At 33.5% G+C, this 13,619-nt stretch overlaps 1 protein-coding gene and 1 long non-coding RNA gene across 2 annotated transcripts in view; both read left to right on the forward strand.

The window, feature by feature from the left end:
- The first annotated feature begins 10,452 nt into the window (after positions 1-10,452).
- Positions 10,453-12,350, forward strand: LOC106754874 (macrophage migration inhibitory factor homolog). The gene is made up of 3 exons (XM_014636943.1): positions 10,453-10,638; positions 11,327-11,527; positions 11,989-12,350. The coding sequence occupies exons 1-3, from the start codon at positions 10,468-10,470 to the stop codon at positions 12,022-12,024; spliced, it is 408 nt and encodes a 135-aa protein (XP_014492429.1). The 5' UTR covers positions 10,453-10,467; the 3' UTR covers positions 12,025-12,350.
- A 257-nt stretch (positions 12,351-12,607) lies between these two features.
- The window catches only part of LOC111241193, a 7,967-nt gene continuing 6,955 nt past the window's right edge, over positions 12,608-13,619 (forward strand). The window contains exon 1 of the long non-coding RNA XR_002667015.1: positions 12,608-12,816. This is a non-coding gene — a long non-coding RNA (uncharacterized LOC111241193). The remainder of the gene's footprint in view (positions 12,817-13,619) is intronic.

The raw sequence follows: 13,619 nt of genomic DNA on the forward strand, positions 1-13,619 counted from the left end.
GTACGATCATCGTAGGTGGAAACCACAACTACAAATTTTAGGGTAAGCAACCAGAATTATCATATCACACAATATACAATAATCATATTAACTACTGTCGCAACTGGAAAATCGCGACGGGACGACGACGATCCAAAAAAGAGATTTATAATTTGAAAAATATATTTTGGAGTCACCACCATAGTTTATTATGGAAAACTACGGAAAAACCATAAAAGATAAGACAAGATCTGTGAAAACCAGAGATGGGTTCGGAAGTCGTTTACGTGTAGGGAAGGTGTTAGCACCCTACAACGTCTGCCCGAAGGCAGTACCTTTAATTAAATACGCGAATAAAAATGTGGTTTGCAAAATGTTTAACTATCCCAAGAATAACAAAATAAAGAAACAAAAATATTTTTTAGGTTTTTTGGGCCCGACAAGGATTGACCTTGCTCCTACGTATTCTCAGTCATACTGAGAAATCAGGGTTACGTAGTTCTTTCTGAAAGATTGATTGTTGTTTGAAAATGTTTTTAGTTTTTTGAAGATTTTATATTTTTTGGTATTTTTATATAGAAAGAGAAAAGGTTTTTAGCACAAGGCCTACGCGAGCGGTCGCACGTATGCTTATACCTTTCCAAAACATTTTTATTTGATTTTTTAATTTTGTAAAAGAAAGGGAAAAGGTTTTCAGCACAAGGCCTACGCGAGCGGTCGCACGTGTGCTTAAACCCTTTCAAAATATTTTTATTTATTTATTATCTTTTAATTTTTTTATTTTTATTTTATTAGCAAAGAGATATAACAACACATAATAATAATAATAAAAAAAAATGCCAAAACTAAAACAAAATAATAAAAAAAAACAAAGACAATAAAAAAAAACAATACAGTCCAAGCCCAATAAAAATAAGGGTGCAGAGATTAAAACCGGGGGGTGCAAAGCACAAATAAGGCCTTTCTGATTTGAGCCCAAGTCCTTCCTTTCCAAATTTTAATCTGTCAGGGGTGCAAGGCTGAAAGTGGGGGTGCAGCATCGAAATTTGTTGATTCAGGCCCAAGGGAGTGCAGCAGCAAAGTTGGAGGTGGCGTGTAGTAATTGCTAGTACAGGCCTATATATTTTTTTTGTTTGCAAACACGGAGTGGGGGTGCAGCCCAGACATCACGCTCAGGCCCAAACCTCACTTTTATTACAGAAACGGATTGGGAGTGTGCTCAGCATTGCACGTGGTGGCAAGTGGAATGTGGCCCAACAGCCGGGCCCAAAATCCCTTTTAACACTAACAGGAATTAGGGGTTCCAGCAGCTTACTCCCATTTGCACATTCAAACACCAAAACACTCAGATTTCTTCTCTGAACGAGAGACCTAGAGAGACCTCCGTCTCCACTGCTTCCACGTCCCCATCGCCGGCCACCGCAAAGGCTTTCCCTTCTATCTCCTCTCTACGCGAAAGCTCCGACTAGTGCCACCCCACCTCCGTCGTGTCGGCTGAGGGTTGCCAGAAACGTCGCCTACGCTGTAAACTACCACAGCTCTCTCACCCAGACCGGAGCTTTCGTTGACGAAGCGAGTCGCCACCACTCTGCCTCGACTCGCCGGCGACAACTGGTGCTGCCAGAACAACGACGTCAGGCCACGGCGTCGCTGCTTTCCATCTTCCCCTTCTTTTCACGCGAGAACAATCTCCCTCACCCTAAGTCGCAATGTCGTTCACCATCAGAACCGCCGGCGACGACACCGGTCACCACCTAGGTTACGTAAGGGTGCCACCGACACCAGGCTAGGGTCGACGCTCTGCGTCGAGNTTTCTCACCACCGTCGCGTTGCCGACATCAACGAGACAGTCGCGCCAAGTTTCCTCTTCTTCCTCTGTTATCTATTTGTCGATTTGGGTGCTGGAAAACTGGCAGTGAGGGTGTATAATGAAGGAAAACTTGAGACCGATTTTTGCGGTTCTGGCTTTGAGTGGCTCGCAATCATGGGTTCCCAAGGTGGGTTTCGATTCAATTTGGTGACGGTGTCATTCTCCGTGTTTCTNCTGACTGGGTTGTGAATATGATTTGGTATTAGGCGGGTATCGTGGGGTGCTTGGGTTTCTGTTATGGTAGTTAGGCGTGATAGTATCGGGGTTGAGTGTTTTGGGTTCTGGTTATATGGTTTTGCAGGTTGAGAATGATGGTGTGGGTCAGATGCAGTGGTTGCTAAGATAGCTGTTGGGGTATAGATGAGAAGGAAATGGATGCTTGGGCCGAGAAAGGCAAGATGAAGATGGTGGAGATGATCTCGGCGAGGGCCTTCAACGTGCGGGTGTGAGTGGCCTCCTGTTTTTTATGGTTCTGTGTCAATGGAANGTTGAGGAGGAAATGGTTTTTTGATGAAGTTTTTCTAGTGATGATGGAGGAAATTGGTTTATGAGGAACTGACTATGTTGAGCCCATGGNGTTGGGGGAATCATTTTCTCTATTGAAGAAGAGGGAAGGCAACAAGGACGAGAGAGAGATCATTCGGTTGCAGGAAAAAAATGGGTTCTGTTGTGCGTCTCTGATGATGATGTGAATATGAGTAGAGAGGTAGGATCAAGAGGGGCGCCTCTGTGTTAGGGGAATCCTTTCTGTTATGGGGTGTGGGTGGTTCTAGGTTAGGCCAAGGAGTGGTGAATGATGTAGTAGGATGTAAATTGGAAAAAATGTTGGATCCCTCTCTGTTTGATGGATAGAATCCAATCTGTTATGTGATGATGGAAGGATAAAAACGTGTGCCCCTATGCTGCTTGCACCATTTTGCATTTTTTCTTTTCTTTTCCTTTCCTTTGTTTTCATTTTTTGCCCCCTTTTTATTTATTTTTTCTTTTTTTCTTTCTTCTTTTTTTTTTTTTTTTTTTATCTTTTCCTTTTTCGTTTTCTTTTTTTTTTNTTTTTTCAATTAAATTTAAAAAACTAAATCAAATAATAAATAATAAAAGCAAAATAAAAAAAATTAATAAAAATAAGTAAATAAAATCAAATCAAATAAAAATAAAAATAAAAATAAAAACTAGCTTTATTATTTAATTACCCGGACGAAATTGGGTGTTGACAACTACAATAATAACCAAATCATAAACATATAACATCATAACATTAACATTACAACAATAACATCGCAATAATAACATCACAACATTAACATCACAACTCAATGGTCTATTTCCTCTACACTACCATACCACCTAATCACCATAACCAATTCATTACAAGTCACACAACATCCTCACCCATTATCACACAACCAACGAGAACCTCTTTTCCGCATCACACGACCAAAAGAGTCATCACTACCAACCCATCCTCTTCTCGCATCACACGGCCGCAGAGAATCTCTTTCCCGCATCACACACCAAAAGAGTCATCACTACAATCATCTTCCCGGATCACATGGCCAAAAAGAATCTCTTTCTCGCATCACACAGCCAAAAGAGTCATCACTACAATCATCTTCCTGCATCACACGGGCGAACATAATTTCTTTCCCGCAACACACAACTGAAAAAAATCTCTTTCCCGCATCACACAGCCAAAAGAGTCATCACTATCAAACATTATCTTCCGGCATCAAATAGAACAAACATTTATGGAAACGTATAAATACATGAGACCTAAGTTATTCAGAGAACTTTTGGAAGAACTAACATTTTCATATTCTGTTTCAGATTGATTCTCTAAGTTTTAGAGCTCCAAGAACTCATCAAGAAAACCGTGAAGATAATTCTTTGAAGAGTTTATGAAGGAGAATTCTACTGCGCTTACTGCTTGATCATTATCCGCACAATTGAGGTGTTCTTTGGTTGATCAAGGATCGTGTTGCATTCTATTGGTGATTGTTGTACTTGTTGTGATTACAAGGGGTAGACTCGTGGAGTCTGGTACACTCTGAGGATTGTTCAAAGTGGGTTGCAGATTGCAGAAGAGGGGATATCTTGTTGCAGATCTTGTTCTTTGTATTACATATATTTTTGCTAGAGGGTTAAAGATGTGTTTTATATTTTTGATGTGGAGGTCTCTATAAAAGCCTTGTTGTAAAAACCTTGACCATTATTACTTCTTAGGATTGGAAGGACACTAGATGTAGGCATTGAGGTCGAACCAGTATAAAAACCTACGTTTGAATTCTCTATCCCTACTCTTTTACATTCAGTCGACTCTATAATTTGCGTAGTCTACTTTGATTTTCTGCTGCATTTAAATTTCTATTACTTGTGATTCAAGAAATTGTGTAAAGGTTTCTACTTTGCGAGAAAGATTTTAAAAAGACTCTAATTTTGAAACCTCACCAATTCATCCTCCCTCTTGGTGTTGAAACGAAGCCAACCTGTTTTCAGACAATTGGCACCAGAGCTGGTTTTCATAAAATATTTGAAAAACTAGTTGTTGGGGCAAATCGACAAGTGTACCGAGTCGCACAAGTAATATAAAATGGTAAGACCAAGTATCGTATTACAAAGGACTCTCAACATTGAACAGTTATGTGAAAACAAGATTAATTAACACTTAAAATAAAAGAGATCATAGGTTTGGAGTGCACAAAAAAAAAATAAAGAAAATAAAGATTTCAATTGATCAATGGCAAACGAGCACAAAAATGAATGGAGGTTGATTTATATGAAATGAGTATGTTGTTGGGGTTAGATTTCACCAAGTTTCCTCTCATATATTTAAGAATTCTTCTTTATGCATTAATGCCAACGTCCCTCATTAAATCACTTAAACTCGATCCCTCGGTAAATAAGTCTGTCCCTAATTACCAGTTCATAAATTCCTAGCATTCCTGGTAAAAAGATGTGAAGATCAAGAGGTTAAGACGACTAAAACTCATACCCTCATCCCTGAGCAATATAACCCTTAGGAGTAATTCAACAAGGACCTGAATTGAAAGGAACCTCCCGGCACTCATGCAACTCACAGATCATGCTATTGTATAAGCAAGAATAAAAATAGATGAATTACTCTAACAATTAATGAAAAAGCATATGAAATTAAGAATCAATTCAAATACATGAGAGTTCACAAGGTTACATCATTCCCCAACAACAAATAGAAATTAGTTCCCTAAAGACATGGGGGAACTCTATGAATAATGGAAGAAAGAAAGATAATGGAAGACTAAGAATTGGCTAAGAGTGTATTGTTATGCTCTTCTCTGCCAGGGATGCAAAACCTAGAGCCCCAGGGTCCTTTAAACAGTGCCAGAAGTGCTCCAAAGCGAGGCCTGGTCCAAAAGAATCAAAACGGAGCAGAAACAAGGTCCGATCCACTAAAATTGTCGCCTAGGCGTCTAAGCAGGTCGCCCGGGCGAGAATTGAACCTCGTGTAAGGCTCAGGCGCTCATTTGGATGCCCAAGCTTCGAGCCTCACCGCTCGGGCGTCGAGGGCCACCACCTGGGCGACCAACGTCGATTTTCTGGTGCTTTTGTTGACTTTTCAGCATTTTGGTTGACTGGTTGACTTTTCTGGTTGACTGGTTGACTTTTCTACATTCTGGTTGACTTTTCAGCACTGCAACTGTTTGGTACTTTAATTCTTCCTTGAAACCATTCCGATAGGCTACAAAATCAAGGGAATTAGTCAAAAATCATTAAGTTCCACCTCAATTCTCTTATTTATAAAACTAAAGCAAAAGCATGAGTCCAAGCAAGTTTCTAAGTGAAAAAAGGTGTTTTTAGTATCAAAATCACATCACAAATAACGGTATTTTAAACGGTTATCACAACCCCAAACTTAGAACTTTGCTTGTCCTCAAGCAAACAGAATGTAACTCAGCTCTTCAGAACAATCACTACAAGGACTCAACCTTTTTCAAAAACTTTTTCAAGACAAGGAATCACTTTTATCAATTTTAGCATAAGATTTCAGTCAAGATGTGCAGATGCTTCAAGATCAATGTGATGCATTTTTAACAAGTGTTATCCTTAAGAGTAATTAATCAACCAAGCAGAGATGCAATCAGAAATTCAAAGAACTATTCCTCACCAAGGAACGTGTTTCACTCAGGCACTCAAAAGCATATCACTCAAGCACTCATAAGTGTCTCACTCAACTCACAGGTGTATGATTGCACTACCTAAATAAATATTAGCATAACCAATTAAAGGCTAGTTAATTTGGAAACGCATATGGCTGCAGTGCATATTACATAAGTTCAAGACCAACCATTAATACAATTAACATACCATTGTCCCTTTCCAACCGGGAATAATAGAGAAAAACATCACACAGAAGATAAAAAAAAATCAAAATAAAGCAACAACATAAGTTTCATTACCCTCAATACAATTAATAAACAATACTCTTAAAAAGATAGCTACCTTACCTCTAATTTAGCAAAGAATTTTAGACCTTCTAAGTCCTCCTAACAACTTGGTTTCTAGCCTTTTCTCTTGGCAGAAAATAATCACTAGTGTAGAAAGAGTTTTAGACGTATGTTATTTTTGGCTTTTAACATCATATCTCAAACCGACATCTTTAAGGATGACGTTAATGGGACATCGGATTTTGCAGGTCCGACGTAGCTATAGATGTCGGTTCAAAGACACGACCGACGTTTATAAAGACGTCAAACATGACACTAACCGATGTCTAAGGGTTGTTATAGACGTCAGACATGGCACTACCCGACGTCTAAGGGCACTATAAAGACGTCAGACGTGGCACTAACAGACGTCTAAGGGCACTATAGATGTCGAACATGACATTAACCGACGTCTACGAAGTGTTCATTGTGTTTTAGTGCAGTTCTGCTCATGTCTTTGCGTAGCGTAGTAGCACCACCTTCCTTTGCTAGTTTCTTCGTAAGAAAAAATTACATCTTTTGCTTCTCTTATGGCATTTCAACCCAAAGACGAACCTGGGTCGTTTCCTAGGTCCATTCCGAGCGCCAAAGAAAAAGAATAAGGTGGGTGTCACCGTATTCTTTTTTTTTTTTAGCGGTGGGAATGGAACTAGGCAAGGACCCAAGTTCGACTTCTGGTTGAAATGCCATAAGAGATCCAAAAAAACGCAAGCTTTTCTTATGAGGAAACTAGCAAAGGGAGAAGGTGCATTACGTTACCCAAAGACACAAGAAAAACTGCACCAAAACATAACCAAAAACTCATTTTAATCCTTTCAAATGAAACATAATACATCAAAGATTACTTTAATCGAATTAAAAGCAAGTTTAAATGGTTCAAAAGAGATCAAACGCACTTGAAAATGCAATGCAGAGAAGCAAAAAGGCGAAGGAAGACGATGAAGTGCGCGAAACTGCTGGTTCGCAATCACTGATTTAACAAGAAATTAGACGTCAATTGCCCAGGAGATCGACATCTATAATGGAATATACGTCGGGGATCTCACTAATATGACGTCCATTTGATTTAAAAAATAATATTCGTGGTATATATAGACATTAGATGTAGTGGGGACCGACGTCTATATCAAATATAGACATCGGGGTGACGCTATCAGACATCTAGATGGCAGAAAGAAATGACTTTTCACATACTTGTCAGACATATAGACGTCGATCAGGAGGGTCACTGACATCTATAATAGCATATAGACATTAAGTGGTTGGATCAGACGTCTAGATGCCGGAAAAAAAAATTCACTTACCTATCAGACAATAGACGTCGGTTCGGAGGGGCACTGACGTCTACATGGCAGAAAGTAATGACTCTTCACTTACCTATCAGACATATAGACATCAGTTACTAGGTGCCTCGACGTCTATAACATTATAGACATCGAACCACCCCCTAGCAGACGTCTATAGGCCTGACTTATTTATGAAATTATCATCGGTCAATAATTTACATCGCGGACCCCTCTAATTGACGTCTAATGAGTGACGTTAAAATCCAATTCTACACTAGCGAATGCTTTTCACTCAAATCTCTCTAATGACTACATAGGATTTTCTGTCCCTTTTTCTCATGGTTAGGATTTCTATTTTAACATATCATAAACAACAAACATACATGACTCCTTTTAATTTATTTTTCTGAAATTTTTCTAAAAAGCCATTATTTTCATGATATATTAAAATATATTCTAATAAATCTCTAAATAATATATATTCTATAAAATCGTACTCACTCATCTGTCTAATTATATTATCCAAAATCTTTAAATTACATTATCAAATCCATACATACTAACTTTTGTAAACATTTATAGTAATTATATACTAAAATAATATAAAAAATATAATTCAATATATATATATATATATATATATATATATATATATATATATATAACTACAACTAACATATTTATTTTCAAACAAATATATTTTGTTATTATTTAATATAATATTTAAACACTACAACAATCCTTGAATATAATTATTTATTTATATATTATCATTGCATAAGTGTAAATTTATATTATATACTATATATAATATTACTATAACCAACCCAAATCATATTAAAACCATACTTTCACGTTCTTATATAACAACTATTTTAATATATTATGGAATCACAAAACAAACAAAAAAAATTGTTATTTATATAATTATATATGTAATTATTACTAAAAGAGATAAGTTATCATTTAAATATAAATAAAAAACCATTAAAATAATTAACCATAGTTAATAGTAAAAGAAATAAATAAATATTATGCACATAGCAAGAATCAACCACATGACACGAACCCATAATATTGAACTCTAACTAATTATGTTAATTTTACTTTTACTTAACATTATTTTTATTTTAATAAATATAATTCACGTCTAAACCACCTTTCTAGATACTTTATTTTTTTCTCAGATCTTACATTTATGAGAGAGCTTTCTCACCGAGAGTTGCTTCTTGTCGTGTTCAAATTTAACACCCGAGTAGCTTTTCTAAATATCTAGACATAATTCAGTCTTAATTTTTTTAAATTATACAATTTCATTTTTCTTTAAATGTTATACAAATATTTTTATTAAAATTGATATTTTTATTAAATATTTTTAACAAGATTAAATTTTTTTATATTTATATATTTTACGTTAAATTTTATTTAAAATTGTTGTAAAGTTATTAATAGAAAGTAAGGCTAATAGAAAAAATTTAAAATTAATTTTAACTAACAAATATCTAAACATTTTTATCAATTGCAATTCATAAAATAAAATAAAATTATCAACTTTTTCAATTGTTTTAAATAATTGTATAATTTTAACATGTGTAAAATTCAATCATTTCTATTCAAATGTTTAAGTTGGTTTAAGAATAACAATGTTGCAAATTCAAATGTAAAATTTTAAAATAATTTTAAAAAATTCTATAACATTGTAAAACAAATAAATTTAAAATTTGAAAACAAATTTAAATAAAGTTCAATGTAAGATGGCGATCAGCGGTGACCTACTACCACTCAATATCAAAATATTCACAAATTATGGCACTGAGTGATTTAAAATTAACACTCAACGACATGGAGTTAAAATCTCTTAAATCTGCAAAATGAATTGACATCTAGCAACATGAAGCTAAATTAAGAAAAATTGAAACTAAATTGAGACAAATTAAAAATACAAAGACCAAATTAAGAGGACTAAACTAAGAAAAAATAAAATACAAAGACCGTATAGAATTAAATTGAAACAAAATAAAAATACAAAATCAAACGTGAAACTAAAACAATGACACGTGATATAAGAGTGACACATATCGCTGCACATGGCATGACGTGAGTTTGACACATGAAAAAGTTTATAAAAAGATTAAGAAAAAAATTAAAAGAATCAATAACTGATAGATGACATCTCTTTAATCTTGTTGATAAAAAGACTTAATTGTATCAAATTTTTCAAAATAAAATTAAAATTAAAACATAAAAAATGAAACAAATTCATAATTTCTTTACAAAAATGAAAATCGATAACATGATTTAACCTAAAATAAAAAAAGAAAAGTAAAATAGTTTCTATAGACATGTGGTAACAAAAACAAATTATAAAAAAAATAAATTTTGATGATAAAATAAATTTTATGTATTTTTTTTGTTATAATAAATATATAATATTTTCTTTTCTTAATATAATAGATTACATACATCTATTAAAGGAAAAATTAATATTATGATTATTATAAATCAAACATGTACTTAACCATAATATATATTAATAAAATTCAAACAAAATTAATAGAATTAAAATTATTTTATTATAATGATAATCTTTTTTAATTATATTAAAAACAAAATATATTAATACTTATTATTAATAAAATAGAAAATAAATAATTTTTTAACAAAAGATAAAAATAAATAAAATATTATTCATTTGGATATGGCAAGAAAAGGAAAACGTTAAAAAAAATGTTATTTAACTCCCGTGGTTAATATTAACCATTTATACTTATAAAACCTAAAATTAAATTAACTAAAGAAAATGGCTTTCTAAAGGGCATTTTAGAGAGGGAAAAAGAATATTTTCGTGGATGCGTTTATAAACAAGAATCACATGCGTTATGTCTTGTATTCATCGTCAGCAACAGCAGGGAAAGTAACTGTACTGAGGAAGATGCCGTGCCTCAACGTCACCACCAACGTCTCCCTCGACGGGGTTGACACCTCTTCCATCCTCTCCGAAGCCACCGCCACCGTCGCCAACATCATCGGCAAACCAGAGGCCGTACGTTCTTTTTCTTCTTCTTTTCTTATTCTATTTTTGCCGGCTATTCGCAATCTGTGTACGAAACGGTGAAATCGAAATTAGGTTTAGAAATTGCGATGCTGATCTCTAATCGGAGTGTTTGTAGTGCGGATTATATGTATTATTTATCAGATGTGGTGCTTGAATCATTAAAATATTAAATAATAAATATAATATAGGGAGAGATAAATAGATAAATAAATGGATAGATTGACAACCACACATATGCTGACCGACAAAATATTTACTGTCATGTAATTATAATTTGCTGGACAATGTAAAATTATTTCAGAGTTACACTGACAATGCATGTTTTTAAGTAAAATCCTTAGCATTTTATTATTTTGATAATGAACTATCCCCATTTGTTAATCTTGATTTCTCTTTCTGATGTTTCAAAAATGCTTATTTTATATTAATTTTCACATGATGTAGTTTGGCTATGCCCGCTCATATGATTTTTATTTTTCTTCTTTTAGTTCTTGTGTCCATCTTTAGTCGTACTATCCTTGAAAATTTGCCAAATAGTCAAATATTTTACTGTTGGTTGTTCTGCTAATGTCGACTATGTTTTTCGCTTTGCTATGAAACTTTCATGTTGTGTTTACTTGTTTAGACTGGTGAGGCCTTATTGAGTTAGTATTGCGCCCTTTGTTTATTTTTGCAGTATGTGATGATTGTACTGAAGGGATCAGTGCCCATATCTTTTGGTGGGAATGAGCAGCCAGCAGCTTATGGAGAATTGATTTCCATTGGTGGTATTAATCCTAGTACGAACAAGGAACTTAGTGCTGCAATTTCTTCAATTCTGGAAACCAAATTATCGGTGCCCAAGTCACGGTTTTACCTGAAATTCTATGACAGTAAGGCAAGTATTAAACTTGAGCTGTCCTGAAAAGAAGGATCATAAATAACCCTTTACCTCTTTTCTTGTTGCATTGTTCATATTGATTGGGGTATATCTGATTAATGAATATGCACAATGTTGTCATGCTTTCCATTAGAACTAGATCATGAAAATTTCTCAGTGTTCCTTTTAAGCAGGATGTAACATATCTATGAACCGAGTAAATCAGTCTTACACTGCCATTCAATTACAAAATTACCATGAATAGTTAACTTGTTGATGTTTATGATAATTATATTAAAAATCATTAAATTAGTGATTTCTATAAATAGTATAAAGTTTTACACTGGCAATACATAATTATTGAACTCCCTATTTCCTTTCGACATCAACTCTCACTCTTTCCAGGGGTCTACTTTTACGGCCAAGAAAGTAAATGTTTTTGTTCTTGGTTGATTTAACGATACTTCTTTGTTCTGCAGGGTTCCAACCTTGGATGGAATGGATCTACATTCTGAATTCTATTTACATTTGTTGTGGCGGTGCCTTGACTGTTGGAATGAGTCCTCAGTATGTCTTTATCATGTCTATGTTTGATATCTTAATATAAAAGTACTTGGATTTCTGGTTGGCATGGGTATCATATCATGCCAATGTAAGTTGATATACCCTAGGATAAATGGGGTCTGTATGTTTATGTCATTTTTGTGACAAAAACTATCTTCCACCGCTTTAAATGCTCGTATTTTTATATTGATGATGCGTTTTGTGAATTACGTTTGAGACCTAGATTTGATACTTGTGTTGTTCCTTATTAAAATGATACCTGACTTGATTTGTGATAGATTATTGGCATGATTTTGTTCTGCCTATAGTAATTTATTGGAATCATGTTACTCATTTTATATTGTCAGCAAAAAATCATTGATTTTTTAAAACATATACTATATAAATATTAGATTGTAAACTTTTTGGTAAAAAGTGAAAGTGAATTATACTGTTCTATACAATTTTTGCATTATTGGTTGTATTGAATTTTTTGAGACCAACAAATTATCATTATTAAAAAATAAAAAAAAATAAAATGAAATAAAATAAAAATTAAAAAAAAAAAAAAAAAAACTCCCTTTCTTTTCATTAGTTCAATTTTTCATATAAATCATTTTGCTACGAAAATAAGTTAATACCGTACAATCAGTTATAACTAATCATTGATTATTCATTTGTAGGAACGTTGCTACCCTTTAAACACCACTTCGAAGGTGATGGACAGTTGCTGTACTTCCACAATTACTAACTGCATTTAGAAGGTGATTGATTATTCATTGATTATTTCATGTGTTTAGAAAGTTTTTTTTTTTCAAAACATATTTTACATAGGACAGTTCCGTTAAATTCATAGTTCTAAAAAGTTTGTGCTGGAAATCCATTCGAAAAAACTTATTTTGAAATGTATTTCATGTATTCCAGAAATCATATTCTAAAAATTTTATTCCCTAAATTTTTAGAAATTTTATTCTGAATTTTATTTAAGAAGGGTAAAAAGGATCATTTGGAAAAAGTTGAGGGGCTTCACAAAGAAATTGTGGAGGTGCAGGAAGTAAAAGTGAAAGTGATGATAACAAACAAAAGTTCTTGAAAGTCCTATCATATCTGTGAATGAGGTGTTGCTCCCTACACCTCCCCAAGTGGGACCTGTACCTCCCTATTAATTTAATTTATTTTAAAAATATTTTATACCTTTTCACTATTTTCTTTTATTCCAAAAATACTCTATACCTCCCCATTGTCCTTAAACATTTTTCTCTTTCTTTCTCTACATTAATGGAGCATTTACATGGCTCATTAATGGAGCATTTACATGACTTAAATTTGAAGTTAGATATATTTTGTTAAATAAGTTTGATTCGATCTTATTTTCGTTGTTGAATATATTTTTTTTTTTTCAAATTACTTAATAAATGGTAAAATTTTGTTTTAAATTTCTAGAAAAATGTTTATATATATATATATATATATATATATATGTATGTATGTATGTATGTATCTTTTTTTGTACATATAATATCTATAATTTTTAACATTATATTATGCTTTTTATATTATGTTTTAA

Source organism: Vigna radiata, unplaced genomic scaffold (assembly GCF_000741045.1).
Source record: "Vigna radiata var. radiata cultivar VC1973A unplaced genomic scaffold, Vradiata_ver6 scaffold_275, whole genome shotgun sequence".
NCBI classification, from domain to species: Eukaryota; Viridiplantae; Streptophyta; class Magnoliopsida; order Fabales; family Fabaceae; genus Vigna; species Vigna radiata.